Source organism: Podarcis bocagei (genome assembly GCF_964188305.1).
Source record: "Podarcis bocagei genome assembly, chromosome: 11".
NCBI lineage: Eukaryota > Metazoa > Chordata > Lepidosauria > Squamata > Lacertidae > Podarcis > Podarcis bocagei.
In genome coordinates this window covers 42,964,012-42,986,392 of record NC_138136.1, presented here as the reverse complement: position 1 = coordinate 42,986,392, position 22,381 = coordinate 42,964,012, and the positions used below count along the sequence as shown (strand labels likewise).

The 22,381-nt window shown below is 44.8% G+C and overlaps 1 protein-coding gene across 1 annotated transcript; it reads right to left on the bottom strand.

Annotated features, from left to right (window-relative positions):
* Positions 1-8,536: 8,536 nt before the first annotated feature.
* ESM1 (endothelial cell specific molecule 1) lies at positions 8,537-17,021 on the bottom strand. Its single transcript, XM_081213266.1, has 3 exons — positions 16,489-17,021; positions 11,447-11,602; positions 8,537-10,166 (listed from the first exon to the last, which is right to left on the bottom strand). Exons 1-3 carry the CDS (start codon positions 16,787-16,789, stop codon positions 10,066-10,068), a joined length of 558 nt encoding a protein of 185 aa, XP_081069392.1. The 5' UTR covers positions 16,790-17,021; the 3' UTR covers positions 8,537-10,065.
* Between the last annotated feature and the right edge of the window lie 5,360 nt (positions 17,022-22,381).

Here is a 22,381-nt window from a genome sequence, read left to right as displayed (position 1 = left end):
CCAACATCCCAATGAGGGAAATCGGGACACAACCTTGATGGATGCCCCCTCTCACTCAGGCCCTGCTCCCCCCCGTCTCCTCCCATTGACAAGCCCTTATGCACCTTCGCCCGCCTGCCCTCTCCCCCGTTGCTGCCACCTTGAGGGCCACAGTGGCTCAGCTTTCCAGCCAATGTACTTCCAGAAGTCAGCACCACACTTCCGGATGCTGGCACCGCTTCCGGAAGGAGGAAGAGGAGTGGGCAGTGCGTGGGAGCCAAAAAAGGACATTTGGGAATGGAATGAGAAGCCGGAGTGGCTTTTGTAAATCTGGGATGTCCCACTTACAATGGGACAGTTGCACAGTATGACGTAGGACACATGACAACCCTAAGCGGCATCCAGCACCCAAAATTCATCTGTCCCCCCCCCCCCCCCGCCAAAAGGATAATATCAGAACAATGTAGAATTTCAAGCCTGGCTTATCAATGTTCTCTAGGCCTCCTTATCTCTATGAAACTCAGAATATTAGAAAGCTGAAAAGCATAAACAGTTTTCCTAAATAGAATAAAGCAAGAATCTCACTTTGCCAAGACAAACATGTCCTCCTTAAGCTGGCAAAGAGTCCCTGTGTTTCCTTTAGAGGAAAGGAAAGAATGTATGAAATGCACTCTATAAGGAAGAGCTATAAATGAGTGAGGGGATGCAGGAGGGGAAGCCAAGTGAAATCCAAAATAAAAAATCAGGAATAGAAAACTAAAAATAACAAGGAGGAAAATGTGTTATAGCTGTAGGGACCCTCTTGCATTCCTCTTTTTCCATTGTACTTCAGTCTTCAGGAACATGCTAATATTGTTTCTGGATTTCAATAGCTTTTCAGTTTGTTTGTTTGTTTGTTTGCTTTGCTCTTCCAAAATAAGCCTTTTGCATGCAAAAGGGCAGAATCCTTTGATACGAGTTTCAGTCCATGTGTCCATTTTAAAAGCTGCATTTCCTATGAGCTTGAAGAGCACAGAACTTACATCGTTTTGGAAATAAGAGAGGAAATTAAAGTTTATTTTTCCCAATCCTCTTACTGTGGTAGTGTTACCTTCAATAGAAAGGGTCACTTATGCATTGTTAAAAAAAAGGGGGGGGAAGACATTTGCATAAAAGTTGCAGATGCTAATGTCTATTTATAGATGAAGAATTAGAATCATAGAATCATAGAATCATAGAGTTGGAAGAGACCACAAGGGCCATCGAGTCCAACCCCCTGCCAAGCAGGTCCAACCCCCTGCCAAGCAGGTCCAACCCCCTGCCAAGCAGGTCCAACCCCCTGCCAAGCAGATATAATGACTACAATTTAAGTGAAAATGCAATCCATGTCAGCATAGTGGGAGGGGAAGACTTTGAACAGGTGAGCTGTGTGGCTGCTCAGTTTGCTGTCCTGGTGCTATTGACCATGTTTGGCACCAGCTGGACTGCAGGAGTTTCCGGAAGGAGGCGAACAAGGCACCATTCAACTGTCTTAGGGCAGTGTTTCCCAACCTTTTTTGGGCAAAGGCACACTTGTTTCATGAAAAAAATCTCGAGGCACAGCACCATTACAGCCCCGTGACGTCAGCGCGCAGCATCACGCCGGGAGGGACATGAATTGCTAGGAAATTACATAATCACCTCCTTGAGGGCTGGCTCATCTTCTCCGAAGGCAGAACCCCATTAATTAACAGGACAGACTCACACCATAGCCAAGACAAGGGGGGAAAACCTCAGTCATGCACAGTCATGCACATGTGGGGGCTAAATGAGGACGAAGACCGGGCAGAGAGCAGGGTTCAAATCACCCCACCTGGCCAGGACAATCCCTGGGTGCTCCCTTGGGCCACTCGCCTGACCCACCTCGCAGGGCTGTTGTTGCGAGGATAACACGGGGAGAACCACGCGCGCCCCCGGGAGCTCCTTGGAGGAGAAAGCGGGCGATGAATGCAATGCACGAAATATATGAGAGGCGACCAGGTTTTGCAGGTGAAGGGCCCCCGCCAGCCTCCGCTTCCAACACCCGGCACAACGACGCCGAAGTTTCCCCCCGGGCTCGGCTCGGGGAGCAGCGCTGCTCCCCCCCGGCTCCCCTTTGCCCTCCCGGCTCTCTCTGCCGCCCACTGGGGACCACCCTCACCTGCCAAGTCCAGAGCGCCGGTGGAAGTTGCATGCATGCATGCAGGGCGCCGCGTTGCCATTGCATTGCACTGCACTCCATGCAACGCCTGCACGCATGCATTGCCTTGCACGCCCGCCAAGCGGTCTCCCCGCGGTCCGATGCGTCCCCTCCGGCGCGGATGCAGCATTGCAAAAATAAAACCCCCCGACGCAGCCCTACCTGGGGGGCAGCCTCCGCCTCCGCCGCTCCGCCTCCGCGGGGATCCCCGGGCTCCATCCTGCCACCCGATCTCCACGGAGGCGCAGGCAGGCTGCGCGGGGTCTGCGCGGAAGAGCCCCTGCCCGCCCAGCCGCCGCCGCTGCGCTCATTCCATGGCCGGGAGAAGAGCGCTTCAAACAAAACGCCCGGCCCGCCAGGCCACGCTGGGAAACGTAGTTCGCGCACCCCGTGCGGGCGCGGAGCCCAAGGGTGAGGGGACTACGGATCCCGGCAGCCCCCGCGCCGGGGACGGAGGGGGAGAGGCCGGGTGCAGGGATGGAGGGACGGGTGGGCGAGCGAGTGGGTGAGTGGCAGCCGCCAAGCCTTGGCCGAGAGCCAGGAAGGGCCTCCCCGGAGGAGGAGGAGGAGGGAGGCGCAGAGCGGGAGGGAGGGAGGGAGGGAACCCCAGGGGTCATCTAGTGACGGCGCCCCAATCGAAAATTTGACCTTTTTTTAAAAAAAAATCTTTCGAATTTTTTAATTTTTCCCGCGGCACACCAGGCAACATCTTGCGGCACACTAGTGTGCCGCGGAACAGTGGTTGGGAAACACTGTCTTAGGGGCTCCACTCCCAATTTGTGTAGGGTTTTCTCCTTGGACTATTCTTCTCCCAAAACTATCCTACAAAGCAGTGGAAGTTTAGGATCAGAGTTTTCCTTCTCCTAGGTGGGCTACCAGTTGATGAGCCCCATCTGCCCCTCACTTCCCTCTACAGCACATGCAGAAACTGCCTTCTTGATCATTGGACTCACTGTATTGGTCTCATCAGCTCTGAGAACATAAGAAAAGCCACATGGGCTAATAGCATCCTGTTCTCATAGTGGCCAACCAAATTCCTGTGGGAAGACTGAAAGCAGGACTGTGATGAATAGAGAGAAGAGACTGAATATTGGTGTGATGGCCTGGGATTCCGATTCGGAGGATGAAACAGAGGAATCCCAGCCTGCACAGGAGTCCCTGCCTCCAGGGCCGGCTGAACTGGGGCAAGGCCTAGAGGCTGAAGAGCCTGCACCTGTGGCAGTGCAGCAGGAGCTGGCCCCAGGTGAAGTCCTCCTGGCCCCAGAGGTGCTGGAAGACTCAGTGGCCACAGGTGAGCCTCCTCCAGGGCCCAGTAACCCTTCGGCCTCTCCTGATCTGCAGAGGCTTAGGGCAGAGAGGCAAAGGGAACTAGTTGCCCCCAGGAGGAGTGCTCGCCTTAAGGCCAGAGGAGGCGGGGCTCCTGGGGGTCGGGACCGCCCCTGACCTTAGAAGAGGATAAAAGCCCACTCATCCCGGCCCCAGGTTGCGGGAGCAACGTCGTTGTTGGCTTCGGACCTTCCTGTGATCCTGATCCCTGCTCGGCCTCCTGTTCCTGACTAACCGGTACTCCTGTTCCCTGCTCGGCTTCCTGTTCCTGACTATCCAGTACTCCTGTTCCCTGCTCGGCCTCCTGTTCCCGACCATCCGGTGTTCCTGTTACCTGCTCAGCCTTCTGTTCCAGCGTTCCTGTTCCCCGCCCGTCTCTCTGCATCGGACCTCGCCCCGCTTCGTGTGGACTCTGCTACACTCACGGTACCTTACCCCCGGGACCAGCACAAGGACAGAACTCTCCCCACTTGTGATTTCAAGAAACTGGCATTCAGAAGTACAGTGGTACTGTTATGTACTGAAGTTCTCACCCTGGGCCAGCAGGGGATACTGTAGATAGTTTTCACTCAGGTCCACATATGCAAATAAGGGATTGAAAGTGACATTCAGGGATTGGATAGTTACAGAAAGAGGTTACTGTTGCGTTGTAGTGGAGCTCTATATAAGCAGGCTGGCTGAACCCTTCAGTTCTGTTCTGGCCTGTGAATAAACAAAAGCTGTTTGAAGAATCGCTGTGTCGTCTGATATGTTCACCCACAACTTAACAGGTACCTTGGGTTACAAACACCTCAGGTTACAAACACTTGGGGTTACAAACACTTCGGGTTACAGACTCTGCTAACCCGGAAGTAATACTTCATGATGAGAACAGAAATTGTGCAGCAGCAGCAGGAGGCCCCATTAGCTAAAGTGGTACCTCAGGTTAAGAACGGTTTCAGGTTAAAAACGGACCGCCGGAATGAATTAAGTACGTAACCAGAGGTACCACTGTACACTGCCTCCAACAGTGGACGTACTGCAATCTGTAATACAATCCATGAAATAAGAGGTTACTTGTTATCCCTGGATTCAAAACATTTGCTTTTAGGCTAAGTAAAAATAGCATATTTCTGCGCTAGAAATAGACTTGGAAGTAATAGTTAACCTAGTGCAGCAGCGGAAAATCTCCGTAGCCAAAAAGTGGAAGAAAAGTAACCCTCTACCTGCAGCAGAATGTTTGATAAAATCTGTTCTGAAATAGTAATGGTTAAGAGGACATATTTCAGAAGGAGCATCTAATGAGCAAAGCAAATAAGCTTTTGGAACATTGGTTGCTTTTCATCATGTTTTGGAATGATAGATACAAGTATAAGGATAATGTGTGTTTTGTGTTACCATAAACATTTCATTTGTACATTGGTGTAAAAACAAGAAATCAATTGTGTACAAAGAACAAACACAAAATAGGCAGAATTTAGGTATTGTGACTTAATGGAGGAAGAAAGAGGTGCTGTGAACTGAAAAGACAAGCATCATCAGCACAACAGTGACTGACTGTTAAATGCACAACATCTTCTATCTGTGGCTACTCAAAAGTTAAGACGCACTGTATTTCCTAAGAGTAACTTTCACTTAAATGCTCAGAAGATTGCAGCCTATGTCAGTGTTCTTGTTCTGTGTATGTGATTGTTCTGTGTTGTATTAATTTGTGGTTAATTTTTAGAATATTTTCATCGTGTTTTAAAATTGTTGTTAGCCATCCTGAGCAATAGCAGGAGAAAGAGTGGAGTATAAGAAGGATTAATGAATAAATAATATTACTCCAATGGGAAGATTTAATAACACTCCTGTGTACCAAAGACTATGCATCTTTGAGTCGGGAGACGTGGAAGACATTCAACCCTTTTTGCTACGATGCCCTTTATATACAAAAATTCCTCGATTACATCCTTTGCTCTCTCTCTCCAGTTGACCTCCCCTTGAGCAAATCTGTATTTTGCTGGCTGGCAATAACGTACTGTATTTATAACTGCACACAGGTTGCAAGATTTGCCTTGGCTGCAAATAAGTTGAGAGCTAGGCACCAAGACAAATATCATAAGGGTGTGTGTGTGAGATGTGGAGTGCTTTAACTTATGCAGGTGTGATATTTCACATTTCTGTATGTTTGCTTTGATGTTGCTGCTGTTCAGTTTAAAATTAATTATTTGTATTTTACACATTGTGACCAATTGTGATGGCTTATAGCTTTTAGCAATAAAGATTTCATTCATTCAGTACTCTGCATTATCAGTGTACTCCTATGCAAGTTGATACAGAGCTAATTTCTGGCGTTTAGGATGGCAGTCATAAAGAATGAAAAGATAAATGGGATGTATGAAAGTCTGCACGTGTGGTTTTCCTGTGTGAATCATTAAGGGGCTACCGACAAAGCGTTGCACATTAAAAATATGTTTGCATGGTTGCAGATCTCTGCTTGTCAGTATTTTGAATAATGTCAAAACTTATAAAAATTAATATAGAGTTAGCACAATCATTTCATTCAATTGCGATTTTGTTCCAAGAGATCATTTATTCAGAGGAACCCCAAAATCAGATAGTTTCGTTTTGACAAGCAAAACACATCCATAAATACCCAACTGTAAGCCTTCTAAGAGCCTGTCAATGAACCAGTTTCAACTTGGAAAATTCCTGTTTTCTCTAGACACAATAAAAACAGGAAATATTTACCAAATTCCCAGGTGTCAGGAAATACTTTCAAAACATTGTGGTGATCAAAAACAGAGCATTTAAAGACATCCGATGCTGTGTGCAGGTGTTAATAATGGTATTTTCATTCAAAATATATGCTTTGGCACCCCGGAGATGGATTAATCCATGCTCCTTAGCACCCTATAAAAGTTCTGCTCATGCTGATCCTCTGATGACAGTGATAAGGAAGTCAGTTTTTCATACTCTGCCCATGAATTTTGAGCTATTTGTGTTTCAGCCTGAACTACACTAGCTACAATTTTCTAACCTTAAATTGTCATTAGAATAGCTTTATTTATTTTTAAACTTATTAACAGCAGTGTGTATGTCACTGAGTTATAAAAAGGAAGACGATCAATCTCTGAAGAGCTGGGGGGACACTCCAGAGCAGTGGGACTGCAGGCATGAGAAGGGGAAGTCCCATTGTCCAAGTCCGCTTAGAGATGGGAGAAATTTGATTCAGTCCCCCTTTAAAATGAAGCTGCTTAATTTGCATTGTCCAAAACAGTGTGCAAACACGACACAGTTGTCCAGTTAAGCAATGTGTGCAAAACTTTACATACTAGGAGAAAGTGTGCATATAAATGCATATATCAGCGAAATAGTATGCAAGAATAAATGCTATTAAGGAAAATATAAATATTGGGGGAAATATGCTTTGCAAAAATGTGCATGTTGGGCAAAATTGCATAGAAAAATATTTATATCAGGAGAAATTCACATTAAGATTCTGATGATTTGTTTTTGAGAGCTTTTAAAAAAACCTTAAAATATGGGCAACTGATCTTAAAACAGGAAAAACGATAAACTGAAATTGACAGACTTCCACCTATACTGTAGAACCATGCTTGCAAATACTGTACTGTAAACTAGAAAAGGAAGGCAGCAAACTGATCAATTTATGGAGTCTTTTTATCCTTTATTCAGTATGACAAGATTCAGAATGCATTCCAGCCTCATTCAGCTCTCTGTTGTGGGTATGTGATCCTTAGTCACTGATTGTGTCAGAACCTTTTATAGAATGCATTTTGGATTATGCCTCCAGCCACCATTGCATAACACTGACCAGACTTCAAGAACACTCCTTTATCCAATGACCTCTACAGATTGTCTGTAGAGGATTGTCACACTAAAGAGGAAGCTGTTTGAGGTGAAAGGGGCCCCCAATGGAAATGGAGACCTCAAGTGAAATAAATCAATTTTCCAGTGTATAGAACCATAGAATTGTAGAGTTGTAAGGGTTAGGATATTTCCGTTCCACCTTAAAAGGGAGCAGGCTTTGTGAGTCACAGAGTCTGCGTATTTCCTGTTCACAGGAAGTTTATGTTTTGTCTATGCTTTCGTTTTCTCTCTGTGTGCCTGAGACATTGAAGCAGGCAGTCATGTTTTCTCTTTGTTCTGACCAACGCTGAATAAAGTTGTAAATATGCTCTCCTGAGTGCATCTTTTGCTATGCGAACTCTGCTGATAGAGCGTGCACGAGCTCTGGAAAGATGGAAAGCTATTTCCGAAACTTTGTGTCGCTAATTGACTGATACTGCGTTATCTACGGGTGGTCGATGGACGTCCGGCATCGGCTTGGGGACCATGATGGCTTTTGTCTCCCTGGCAGTATCCCAACAGTAAGGGACGTGGGCGGCGCTGTGGGTTAAACCACAGAGCCTAGGACTTGTCAATCAGAAAGTCAGCAGTTCAAATCTCCGCGACGGGGTGAGCTCCCGTTGCTCGGTCCCTGCTCCTGCCAACCTAGCAGTTCGAAAGCACGTCAAAGTGCAAGTAGATAAATAGGTACCACTCCAGCGGGAAGGTAAATGGCGTTTCCGTGCGCTGCTCTGCTTCGCCAGAAGCGGCTTAGTCATGCTGGCCACATGACCCGGAAGCTGTACGCAGGCTCCCTCGACCAGTAAAGCGAGATGAGCGCCGCAACCCCAGAGTCGGCCACTACTGGACCTAACGGTCAGGGGTCCCTTTACGTTTAAGGGACCACACCCACTGCAACACAGGAATCTTTTGCCCAATGTGGGGCTTGTACCCGTAACCCTGAGACCGAGTCTCATGCTTTACCGACTGAGCTTGTTTTGCTCTGTCTTAAAAATGGAAAAAGGAATGTAACTCAAAATTAGATTACATGCAGAAGGTCCCAGTTTCAATCTCTGACACTTCTAGTTGTTGTTGTTTAAAGGATCACAGCATATTGTGACATCAGGTATTGCAGGGATGGCTAATGTGTGACCTTCCAGATGTTGTCAGACTACAACTCACACCATCCCTAAGTATCATGAACAGAATGTGGAAGCAATATGTTTCTATCTGATTTATTGGGCAATAATACACATATACACTTATAAACATTGAGGTTATTACATGCACATTCAAAGATCCATCATAGTCACAAATATCTGACAAAGAGCAACAATAAAAGAACTAAATTCATGAAAGTATCCACAGCACTATTTAAATAAACTCTCTCGTTATGCCTGCCAAACCACATTTATTTGACTAAAAAATTTCCCGGAGGAGCCTCAAATCTGACTTGCTTCGAAATGATCCATTGACTTACACAGGAATTGTTTGCACTTTTCTGTACTGCTGATTGTGTTGGCACTTCCATTGTGAACTCCCGTCTTCAGGCTGACAACTCAGCCTTACAAATTGAAGCCAGTCTAAATGTTGGTCTACTGCAGCAAGGAAAAATTGGTTCAGCACCAATAAATACATCAAGAGGCCTAAGGGGCTGCCCCTAACTTATTTTTTACACTTTGATGACCAGTAAGAGTTTCCTCTTATAAAAACTCCACGTCTCCTACAGAAAGTTCATTTTAATTCCAGCTTCCTTCATTCTGTTTCCACAGATGCATTATTTACAATATTTGCTCTAGTGTTTTTACATAATCAGTAGCTCATATAATCTACTTAGCAGTTGAATCACTGTTTAAAATTGCTGTAAATCTGCCTGGGTTTGTCACACTTGAGATGTGTATTATGAGCTGTGGAAAGTTAGCTGGTGGTCTTTCCTGTGTAAAGGGAACCTAACAAAACTATGAGGGTGCAATCCTACAGAAAAGCGGCCTTAATCCCATTGAATTTGATGGGATTTATATCGCTGAAATATATGGTTTTAAGCCACCATTTAACACTGAACAAAGGGCGCTTAAGGGCATGGATACATTTTCAACTGGGTAAAGGCAGCAATGCGCACTTACCAGAGAGTAAGGCCCATTGAACATAGTAGCATGTAACTCCAAGTAAACATACACAGGATTCAACTGCCTGCAAGTTTAGCTGTGTCTTGGATTGTGACAGTGCAGCCTGATCCTAGGCCTGCTTACACAAAAATAAGTCTCACTGGATTCCATGGCTCTTACTTCCATGTCAGTATGTGTAACACTGTAGTCTTCATATTCAAAATTAATACTGATTTTAGTCCCTTTTATTACATTCATCAGTCTACCAGGATATCAGCTATAAAATTTACATTTCCTAACTTTGGTGGACTTCTGTCACCATACAATTCCTATGTTTTAAATGAATGAATATTTTGTGTAGAGCTTGCAGTTTTGAGATGACTCCTAGATTCATGTGTCCTTTCAAAAAAGTTTACATTCAACAGTTCATAATGTACTTTAGTATTCTAACGACAACTAAGCTATGTTCTTTAAAACATGTACACTGTACACAGTCTTATACTCTTTTCCTGAAGTTACAGACTGGATTCGGTTATTTGTTTATTACACATTACTATTTCCTTTGCTGGAGCAGATTGCTGAACATTCATTATAAATGTGAAGAAAGCACATCAGTTTTGAAAGTCCTGCCCATATAGGCTAATATCAGCGAGGGTTTAGCCATTTCGTTATTGGAGAGTTAATGGATTTTTCTTTGACAAAATCCTCTTTTACAGAATTGCCATCACCGGATCCCATATCATTCTCTGAAAGTTTAAAATAGAGAAAGATTATTAAATAATTTTCCCCCATTCCTTTGTGTCTTCGTCTAGAACAGGGAACCATTGGCCCTCCAGATGCTGCTGAACTACAACTCTATCTGCCCCAGCAAGCATGGTCAATGGCGATGGATGATGGGAGTTGTAGTTCAGCAATATGGGAGGACCACAGGTTATGCACACCAGATCTAGAAGATATTTGAATATCATGGCTACAATCATGGAGACCTTGTCCCTCCATCCTCTTCTGGTCTTCAGCTTAACAATGCATCTGGACATCATTCTGTGTAATATCTCCCACTACCATACATAGATCTAACCCAAACTTGGTTCTCCAGCTGTTTTTGGACTACAACTCCCATCATCCCTAGCTAGCAAGACCAGTGGTCAGGGATTATGGGAGTTGTAGTCCAAAAATAGCTGGAGACCAAAGTTTGGGACACACTGATCTAACCAATCTGCCTCGGGGGTCCCTTCCAACTCTACAATTCAATGACTCTATGATTCTATGCCCTTCAACAGGGGTCAGCAAACTTTTTCAGCAGGGGGCCGGTCCACTGTCCCTCAGACTTGTGGGGGGCCGGACTATTAAAAAAAATATGAACGAATTCCTATGCCCCACAAATAACCCAGAGATGCATTTTAAATAAAAGGACACATTCTACTCTTGTAAAAACACACTGATTCCCAGACCGTGAGAAGGTGATTGGGCTGCATCCGGCCCCTGGGCCTTAAGCTGCCTACCCATGCCCTTCAACAAGGCTGTGCATGCAAAATAAGTTACTTGCTCATGCAGCCCTGGAAAGGTGCATGTGTAATTTGATGACTGGGTGTTATGGATCTCCAAAGCACAACTATGTTAATCTCTTGGGACAAAGGCAGCAAGGAGTCTTGCCGGCCAACAGATGCAGAAAGCCCCCAGGTTCCTCCCCTGGTTTCTCCAGCAGGGGTCTTCTGTCTGAAACCCTGGAGAACTATTGCCGTCAACGTAGATGGCCATTGATCTGACAGCTTCCTATGCTCAGATGCTCCTATCAGAAAGCTCCCCTGCATAGTGCCATGGTGCTCATGAACAGCTCCTGTTCATTCAACACACTTGCACAGGAGGATGTTCTATTGCTTAGATGGGAACCTCCAGACATGGTTGGGCTACAACTCTCATCATTACTGGCTGTTTTCTATGCTGCCTGGAACAGACAAGAGGTGGAGTCCAACTACGTCTGAAGGGACCAGTTTCCCCATTCCTGCTTTGAGAAATTAACACGTACCTGCATGTGGAATTAGCTTTAGTCTGCTGGGGGGCTTTGATGCAGCCAGTTGGAAAAATGAAAATTTCAGACATTTCCCAGTTACTCTGTCGCATATGCCAGACTGGCAGTTGCAGGTTCTTCGGCACTCCAGTCCATAGGTCCCATACGGACACTCTGCAAGACAGAAAAAGAAACAGCAGTGAATCTATTATGAATCACAGGGGGTTGGACTAGATAACCCTTTGGAGCCTTTCCAGTTCTACAATTCTATGATTCTATGGATTCCTAATTATGGAAGACTCTGATTATATACCTTGAACCTCACTTCTCCCCCACCCCACCCTTAATGATTCAAAGATCTTCATAATAAAACAATTTGAAAAGCAATATGAAAGCAATACGAGAAGCAAAAAAGCAACAATGCCAATATGTGTGTGTTTATATCTCTTCATATATTTTCCACAGTTGCAAGCATGTTAATAATATTACTTAATTATTTGCAAAAGATATGTTCAGTTAAATTGTTTCCTTTGCCTTTCCTGAAGGCTAAACACAGATTTCAATCTTCTAAAAATATATAATCAGGAGGAACAAAGGCTGCTAGCTAGAGATAAACTGGTTGGAATTAAATAGTTATCTATGCCGTGTCATTAAATAACAAATTGTTAGATTATTTATTAGATTTATTAGGTTAGCGAGCTTTGTTGTGATTGAATTGTTGCTGCCAAGTCAAAGGAGAGGTGCTTGTGGGATTTTCTGCCTAAATTGCCAAAATATTTGCCAGGTTTGGGTCCCTTGCATTTTGGCTTTTTGGGATGGGTGTTGCTCTTTGCTGCTGTACCTCAAGCGGTAAAATGCCTTTGTCCAGCAGCCCTGTCTAGGGCTTTCCCTCATCACCCACCAGATCAGGACTCCTGTAGCAGTATGGTTTTCTCTCTCTGTATTATAATACAGAACATTGCCTACAGTCCTCTATATGATCTGCCTTAGTGTTTTTATCTACTGAAGATTTTTGGGAGTTTTAGATGGTAAACCATTTAAACCGCACTGCCCTCTCCCATTTGCTATGCTGGACCAAAGCATTTAAGCAGTGGACTAAACAAGCGAAGCTGGATGCTGTGGTTTACTGACAGAGGCTGTTTTGGTGTGAATGGAACAGGAAATGAAAAAGCAAATATTACAAGATGGCCTTTCCTTCTTACCACAAATAGTGACGGCCTCAGCTTTGTAGCTGAGTGGAGATCTGAAGCCACATCCCCACACCCCAGCCAAAGTCTGACACTAACCGCTATATATTTAAAGCTTGATAATGTGCCAGGAAGACAACTAAAAGGTCAGTCCCATTGCAAGACGTTGGGTGCTGCTTTGATGCAGCAGCAGAAAGCAATCCCACACTCCTGAAATTAAAGCAGGCCGTGAAGTGGGTTTTCATTTACATCCATTTGAAATGCAAACATAAAGTCTCCATTGGCTAAAACACACATAAGAATTGTACTCCTATGAATCTCTTCTAATTACTCTTCACTTGCAGTGACCGCACCACCAAATATATTGTGCACGGGAGACTCAGGGGGCTTCCAAGCTGTTGCTATTTTTGAGTGGGATTCATTCACATACTGGCAGATTCAGTGATGCAATTCAGGTTGGTTGGGAGGTCTTTCGAAACATAGCTGCCCCCTATCCCCCCCAAAAAAACCCCAAACTATTTGTTATATAAAAAAGTGATGAGGGCAGGAATGCATGGAAGTGCATGAGAAAACATGTGCTTGATGCAATGCCCCATAACCTCCCTGCAAACATATCAGAATGAATGCTCAATCAATCTCCAAAGATTGTCTAATCTCCCTGCAAACAAATTAGGAGAAATGAACAGTGAACAGGCTGTCTGGACTCTGGAAGCAACCTCAAAAGTCATTTAAGCCCTGCCTAAGAAACCACTCAAGTGCCTCCTTCCAGCTAGGACTCATCACCTACGGGGACAGGCTTTCGTAGATGGGTGAGGAATTCTTGCATGTGAACCTTTTCAGGATCCCACACAACCCATTCCAGGCCTGCTCTTGCGTAGCTCTTTAATAAGCTGTAATCAGGCTGCTTGGGAAAGAGTGTGGGAAACTGACTGCAGCACCTCCTCTGACTCCCAGCCCCTTTCAAACAGGTGATTAGCCGGTTTGAAGCTTATTTTACAGGAAGGTTCTCGTTCCCCGTTGGATCAAAACGTAAGCCTGCAAGCCTAAGCACCTAAGTAAATGCATGGGACCTGCAACATAATGTTGTCATGCCCAGTGATCCTATTCAGATTACTAGACACGCCACTCCATCCCCCCCCCACCTCTCAGTCAGTAGTCCAATGTTGTTGTTGTTGTTGCAGTTCTACAAACTTTGGATTCTCCCAAGCCTCTGGTGCATAGAGACCACTCCTAGAGACCACGAGGCTTTCGGTCCCCCACAACAAAATATTTGAGGGGCCTGGGCCCCCGCAAAGTTGATGGGCATTCCCATTCAAATGGTGTTTGTGCACTGTGTCATGTGATCAGTTTTGCAGGGTGGGGCTTACCTGGGCCCCCACAATATTTTTTTCAAGTTGGCACCCCTGGTCTGGCGTACTGATAGTGCCAGTTATAACATAAGTTCACTATCAGTGATCATGTTTCCACTGACTTACAGTCTGCAGCGTACATTTAAAGCATACCTATGCACATTTAAAGCAAATGGTTCCCTAAAGAACCATTCCTGGGAATATACTGGTAGTTCCACCCTCATAGAGCTACAGTTCACAGCATCCTTAACAAACTACAGTTCCCAGAAGTCTTTAAGGGAGAGCCATGGGCTTTAAATGCACAATGGATGCACTTTTAGTGCAAAGAGAGTGCTGAGAACATCAAATGAGATTAACTCCCAGGGAATATGTCTAGACTTTAAGGATGCAATCCTTGCAATCCTAGGAATGAGCTGCCTTCCTACACTGTCTATATTGGCTCATGTGCAAGCATGCTAACCTGCGTTTCAAATCACTTAGGCCATCAGAATTCTAGAAATAATAATGTCTTTTTTGGTAGCCAGCTTTGAGGAATCCAAAAACCAGCTTCTGAAAGCTATTACCCCCTAGGCAGAAACCATAAGGACATGTACATTTTCATAGAATCGTAGAATTGGAAAAGACCTATAGAGTCATCTAATCCAAACCCTAATTCAAGAATCTCAGCTGTCAATGGCAACCCAATCTCTGCCTAAAAGCCTCAAAAGAAGGAGAATCCACCATGGGAGTCTGTTCCACTTTTGAACAGCTCTTTCTATTGGAAAGTTCTTCCTGACGTTTAGTTGGTGTCTTCTTCCTTATAACTTGAAGCCATTGGCTTGGGTCATAGCTTGCTCCATCCTCCATGTGACAGGCTTTTAGTTATTTGAAGATGGCTATCACATCTCCCCTTTACCATGCTAAATATACCAAGTTCCTTCAACCATATCTCATAGGGCTTGGTTTCCAGACCCTTGATCATCTTGGTTGCCCTCCTCTGCACGTGTTCCAGCTTGTCAATATCCTTCATAAACCATGGCACAGGTGTGATCTCACCAAGTCAGAACAGAGCTGTACCATGACTTCCCTTGATCAGAACACTATGCTTCTGTACATTTCCAGGCACCTAACAATCTGTATATTAGGTTACATATTAAGCAGAGTAAAAGTGGTAGATTGGACTAGTGTATTCAACTTCAGGCTGCAGGTGGGAGAATGCAATTTTTAAATGAGCTCCCTGTATGTTATAGTGGTTAGAGTGCCGGACTAGGGCCTGAGAGACCAGGGTTCAGATCCACATTTCATCATGAAGCTCACTTGGGCCAGTCACTGCCTCTCAGCCTAACCTACCTCAAAGGGCTGTTGTGGGGATTAAAAGAAGAGGGGCAGAACCATGTATGCTATTTTGAGCTCCTTGGAGAAAAGGATTGAATATAAAAACAATCAAAGAGAAAGAAAAGGAAAAAAAAGACTCTGCCCATATATGTCAAACTAGTATCAAACTAGTTCATTAGAGAAAAAGGTTTAACATTTTAATACGAGACAGCACTCAGCATTTTTTAAAAAAAAGTTCATGCACACCCCATGGGCAGTCTGAAGCAGAACAGTCAAAAATTGTATTACCTTTATCTGACAAAGTACGTACATTGCTTCTAACAAAGTTGGTGCCAATAAAGGCTGTGTTTCTGACAGTACAAAACACCTGTTAGGTGCTGGGGAGGAGGGGGGGAGGCACCTGCAGGGATCTGAAGGCTCACAGCACCCATCTTGGTGCTATGGAAGCTCTGCACACCTGGGATAGCTTTTTCTGGTTCACGAAAACAGATTGCATCCAATTCAATGTGATTCTGAGTAGACTCATTGGCATTAATAGACCTAAATTAGTTGTGCCCATTAATTTCAATGGGTCTGAGTATGACTAATGTTGAATATCACCCTGTATCTTCACTGCTGGGTGTAGGGTCTCACCCCACAAATCTTTTGTACCACAACTCCTGTTGTGGAGCACACTACGTTCTCTTGGTCGTCTATGCTCCTGGTCGGACATCTTCACCTAGGACCACCCTCCTGAGAGTTTTTCCCTCTGTGCATCTCTCCCAGTCAATCACTAAATGTTGTTCCTGATAAAAGTGTCCTTTTCCAAATGGATAAGACCTGGGTAGTTTCTGGAAGGTACAGGGCTAGCATAAGAGTCGGTTAGGTTTAAGACCTACCTCAGCCTTAGATTTCGCTGGCAGCCTCAAGCAACCCTGCCTCAGCCTCCGTTTGCAAAACATAGAAATTACGACCTACCTTACCAAACTGTGAAATGAAAGCACTAGACATAATATTGATTTAGCAATAAATAACCATTTGTGTCTGTCTCCATCTCAGAGAGGCTTTTGCTACGCCAGGATAATTCAAATGTGGATGGGTGTTGCTGTTGCTTTTAAAATAAAGAGTACTAATTGTGTATTTCTGGATGAAATCACCAGCCACTACACATGGAGAGTAGTATCATCCTAATTGTCATGACTGGCAGTTTTATCCAGCGACTGTCCTTTACCTTTGCAGATACCGAACTCGTCACCAAAATCATCCTCTTCGGAAAAAAACTGGCACTTCAATCCGGGGCCACATTTCACGCCGTCCATCCCTGCGACTGTCCGGTAGCACGTCTCTCCCAAGGCTGCAGCACAGACTCTGCAGCAGCCGCAGTCATCCAACACCTGCTTCTTACAGTGCACCAGGCTTTTGCATTCACTGCTGTTGCAGGACTCGGGGCAGTCCACAGCATACTTGGCACTCCAGGTAGGTCCAGCATTCGTGGGTACCAAAAAGAGAGTGAAGACCAAAAAACGATTCATGTCTTTTGGTGCTAGGTGCACGGTTTCCACTGCAGAAGAGCAGGTTGAGAAATTTAGCTCTGAGGTCTTCTGCTGCTGCTGGGACGTAGCAGTGAAGGACCAGAAGTAGTAGCTGGGAGATCAGCTTGCAGTTTTTTGAGCCTTTATACAGCCTACTGCTCACCAGGCCTGCCGTCGTCAATTTCCTCAAGCTGTCTTCTTGCCAGCCTCCCTTGTTTTACTTTGCGAAATCCAGGATGAAGGTTGGATTAGCACGCTGCTGCCATCCAGGAATTGAAAAGCCTGAGCTGATGTAATCTGTTATGTTTAGTTGGGTTGTTTTCCAGTGAGGGCTGAAAACTCTCATATCCGTCTCAAATGCTCAAGGATGTCTGCCAGAAAAGTGCACGGGGGGTGGGCTGGGGAGGAAGAGCAGTAGTAGGTTACATACCTTTCCTTCAGGACAACATTGGCTCGATCCCCTTGCAAATCACCCTTTTGACTCACAAAAGCAGCTCCCGAAGTCAGAAAGAGAGATCGTATATCTAACTACATAGCTGCCATGGTCAATTCATTTTCTAAACCCCTGCCACCAACCTTGGTAATATAAAGTGATGTCTTGTTACTTTAAAGTAACCTTCCCTGACCTAGTGCCTTCCTGATGTTTTGGACAGTGGGTCCCATCAGTCCCGGCCAGCATGGCCAATGTTCATGAGAGTTGTGATCCAACAACATCTGGAGGAGCCCAGGTTGGAGAAGGGTGCTTTAAAGAAAAAATATGGTAGCACACCTGCTAAAGGAAACTCTTATTTGGAGCAAAAAGAATAATCCCGTCAACATTTAGGTTAGGCAGTTAACTGAGGCACTGAGTTCAAAGAGACATGCCAAAGACAACATAGTAAGATAGGTGTCAAGGTCTTGTGTTTTCACCTTCAGATACCTGACAGTTATCAGTTCAGTATCTTTTGGCTGATTTGCTGTTCCCAGGAGCAGAGGACTAATTTATGGGCATGATTCTCTGCCAAGGCTCCAAGTTATCTTAAGGCCACAGGGAAGGGCTGCAGCTGAGCATTAGAGCATCTGAAGTGCATGCAGGCAGTGTCAAGTGTGTGCCAGGTGAGGCTGAAACAACACAACCTCCTGCTCCTGAACTCCATTGACTCTGGTGGAGAAATTTCAGGTCGTCCATTGGAGAAGGCTAAATGTTCACATTTCTTTCTGTTCAAATGGCATTCAGGCTTTCAGAGCCATTGCAAGGAAGAGCCAATAGAACAGCTGCTCAAGCTCAGGAGGTAGGACAGAGATACTCTACTCATGAGAATCATGCTGAAGAGAAATAAATCTTGGAAGGTGATGGGCCTTTCTTACTTCTAATTAGGAATTTGAATCTTTTCACGTTTCTATTATTAAGTGCCACTTAAAGCAATTTTGAACATGACAACAGTGGGGAAGGAGCATGACATGTAAGTGCTGTTCACTGCTCACTGCCACGCTCCTGCCTGTCCCAGAGACAATCTCCTCATCCTCGGCGATGGACACTCCACCAGGAGAGATGCAAAAGTTTCATTTTGTACAATGGTGGGGAATTCACACAAGGAAGCACAAGACCTTTGGAACAGCTGCTTCCCTTGAGTCATCATGAGCCACCCTGAGAGTCTCCTTGGATGTTCCAGAACATAAGAACCACACCCGGAATACTGGTCAAAACACACCCGGTGTACTGTGTCCAATTTTGGGCACCACAATTTAAGAAGGGTGTTGACAAGCTGGAACATGTGCAGAGGAAGGCAACCAAGCTGGTCAAATGGCTGGAAACCAAGCCTTATGAGGTACAGTTGAAGGAGCTAGGTATGCTTTTCCTCTGGAAAAGAGGAGACTGAGAGGAAATATGATAGCCATCTTCAAATATCTCAAGGGCTGTCACATGGAACAGGGAACAAGCTTGTTTTTTCCCTGCTCTGGAGGATAGGACTCGAACCGATGGTTTGAAGTTACAAGAAAGGAGATTCCGACTAAACATCAGGAAAAACTTTCTAACAGTAAGAGGTTTCCGGCAGTTGAATGGTCTCCGTTGAGAGCTTGTGGACTCTCCTTCCTTGGAGGTTTTTAAGCAGAGGTTGGGTAGCCATCATGGATGCTTTAGTTGAGATTCCTGCATTGCAGGGGAAATCTTGAATACAAGCATGACAGAGGGCTATGGGGATGTGGAGCATTAAGAGTCACAAACATACCAGAGGTTCTTTGGGCATGGGTATTTCAAGTGATTGCAGATTTGCTATGCAAATTGAAGAACATCTAACTCATCCAGAATGTGGCATCCATGGTGTGATTTATTTTCTTTTAAAATAGAAGCTATTACCCAAATGTGGCTTCCAAGGAAATACAAAGACGTTTGGAACCAGTTTGGAATGTTGGAATGTTGGTGATGATGACTCACAGAACCTCTTCCCCCTCCCTCCCTTTGCTCCTTTTCTCTGGCAACCCAACTGGCCCACCCAGCGCCCACACCCTTCCTCTCCTTCTGTTCTTTTGGCCTTCTCCTTGCCAACAACTTCTGAAAATATTGAACTATTGTCACGGAGCAAAGTATGCCAAACTGAGTGAATATACACAAAGCAGGTTTTATTCCTAGCCTTTATTGTGAGCCCAGAATGTGCACTTCTGCACTTCCTAGTCGTCGATTTCAGCTTTGCCTTGTGCGAAACATATGTGGTTTGGAGTCAAGACAACTGATTTTTAATTTTAAAATTAACTTTACAAATTTATAAGCCGCTTCAGAGCTGAAGCTACCAAAGCACTGTAGATAAGACGCAAGAGGTATAAAGTGACGTCACATCAAAAGAGGGCATTTATACAACCACTCCACGTGGTGAAATTTGGTTCACCATGATGCTGGACTATCCTAAGCCATAAGAAGAGAGGCAGCTACCTTACAATGAATCAGAAAATGGGTTGGCATAGCTTAATATTGCCTGCACTGACTGGTATTGGATTTCCAGGATTTCAGGTAGGGGCCTCTCTCAGTCCCTCTTGACTGTTGAGTCCCAGAAGACCTGCTCCCTGACTTGCAGGCCTTTTCCCACCTGCCCCAGGAGGTCAGGGCCCTGACTGACTCCAGCTACAGAAGCTGAGGCTGCTGAAAGGGCTAGAGACCCTCTTAGCTGTGAGCCCTGGAAGACCTTACAAGCCTTTTTCCACCAGGCCTGGGAGGGCAGGGCCCTGATTGACTCCAGCTACAAAAGCTGAGGCTACTGAATTGACTCTCGGGCTGGAGCATTGTTTGTGTTGTGTTGTGTTGGGGCTGCTGCTGTGCTTTTTTTGCATCTTTATTTTAGATCTTGTGATTTATGTGGAAATCGTTCAGTTTGGTTGTGTATTGTTTAATGTTTTATTTATTGCTTGTGACTATTTCTGTTATGCTGCCTTTATGTATGTGGTTCACCTTATAAGCCGTCTGGGGCACGGTTTGAACTGTGGAAAGGTGGAATACAAATGAAATGATGTATGCATTTATGTCAGTCATGTTGGAAGTTGCCAGGGATAGAACCTGAGAGCTCCTATGTGGAACAGCAGATGCGCTACCACTAACACCACATAGGCAGTGGCATCACAACGGGGGGGGGGGCAGTGCGCCCCAGATGCCATGTCTGCGGGGATGACAAGAAGTCACCCCGCCGGGGCTCGTGGCGGCGCAAGCAGCCACCGCGCCACTGCGGCCACATGTGAAGAATCCTCCGTTCACAGCTGCAACAGCTATGTACAGTGCATGTGTGGCGTTGCACACATGCTCTGTAAGTAGCGACACCGCACATGTGCTGTATAGCGGTTTGCTGGCGGTGGCACTCCAGCGCCTTACGGGCGGTGCCAGGATCCCTCCGATGCCACAACAGCTACAAACAGAGGATCCCGGCACTGTCCGTACGGCACTGGAGTGCCGCCGCCGGCAACTGCTATGCAGCGCATGTGTGGCGTCACTACGTACGGCACATGCGTCATACGTAGTGACGCCACACTTGTGCCCTATGTAGCGATGCCCGCCCCGGGTGTCACAACGCCTTCCTTCGCCCCTGCGCATGGGCTCAATTTGGAGGAGAACACCAGCATCACTTAGGTTCAGCAAATGAAGATTTTTTAATCATTCCATCCTCAAAGCTCTGTAACTGCCTGCTTGGAAACAATGTCATTTCATTTTTATTCGAGCAGCTGATTCAGGTGGAAGCCAAAATGTTTTGCAACATAAATAAAAAATACTGTTTTGTTAATCACAGAAATGCATATAATATTTCAGAGATTAGTTGAATGACATGCTTGCATGACATGCTGTTTGATGCTGTGTGTGTGTGTGTGTGTGTGTGTGTGTGTGTGTGTGTGTGTGTGTGTGTAAAATGCACACACACATTTCCATGCAAGAATGTATTTCTGTTATGGATGACTGCGCTGCTCCTGGCGTCTTCTGCAAATATATTTAGGAAGTACTCATTGTGTAAAATACCAAACAATATCTGATGGGATGAAAGAGATTGCTGGCACTTTTGAGCTTCCTCGAGGAAAATATCCTAACGAGGTGATAAAAATAGAAGTGTGAACACAGATGTGGCCCAAAAAAAGGAGAAACTTTTTTTAAAAAACAAACAAACAGCCCACCAAATTCAGTCACAAACTCTTCTGGAACAGATCCAGTGGTATGTAGAATGAAAAGCTGCCCATATTACAAGCAGCAAAAGAAATATTATTATTCAACACAAATTATGTTAAAGAAAGCAGGATAAAAGAATGTAATATGTACAGTTAATTACGCTGGGTGAAATAATGGAGACACAAGTTAAAATACCTTTAGTTGAAGGTAGGGATGGCTGAATCTCAGTTTCTCTCAGTTTCTCAATTCTCCAGTCTTAACTTCAATTCTCCACATTTCCACATCAGTTTACAATTATCATTATTTTTACAAGTCACCATGAAAAGTCATCAGCGTTTTAGTGTGAATTTCTCCTAGTATATAAATTTATGTACACCATTTCCCACAATATAATGCATTTTATGTTATTTTCTCTAATATGCATTTTTACATAAACTTTATCCTAATGTGTGCAATTTTGTACACATTACTTTTGCTGGCAAACTACATTGCAAAATTCGTAGACGTGCAAATATCAAAGGATGTCAGAAAATGGTGCAACATTTGCAACCAAGGACAGGATCCACGGAAGCTCTCCTTCATTCACGAAAGCCCTTGGTCACCTGCTAACACCCCTCTCTCCATCCAGGCAAGCAAAAGGTGTTATCACAGGTACCACACATTCCAGCTATGCAAAAGCAATCAAGGAGAGTATCGGGCATGACTGGTAATGCTGGGAGCCTGGGAGAAAATAGCATGGGAATTCTGTGAGGAAACTCCTGAGGGATGAATAGAAAGATGGGGGGGGCACATCCAGTCCTTGAGCCTGAGGTTTTTCTCTCCCCCACTCGAAGAAACTGAGTAGGTTCTACTCATTTCATCAAACCTGAAAAGATAAATTATTATTTTTGATGCATACATCATTTATTTATTTATTGTTTATTATACAGTACATATTTAATATTTTCACTGAGTGTTATAACATATAATAGCCATTT

Coding starts and splice junctions, on each gene's coding strand:
- ESM1 (XM_081213266.1), bottom strand. CDS start 16,789: ATGAATCGTTTTTTGGTCTTCACTCTCTTTTTGGTACCCACGAATGCT. Junction 11,603..16,488: donor CGAGTTCGGTATCTGCAAAG/GTAAAGGACAGT, acceptor TCTGTCTTGCAG/AGTGTCCGTATGGGACCTAT. Junction 10,167..11,446: donor AAAGCTAATTCCACATGCAG/GTACGTGTTAAT, acceptor TTAAACTTTCAG/AGAATGATATGGGATCCGGT.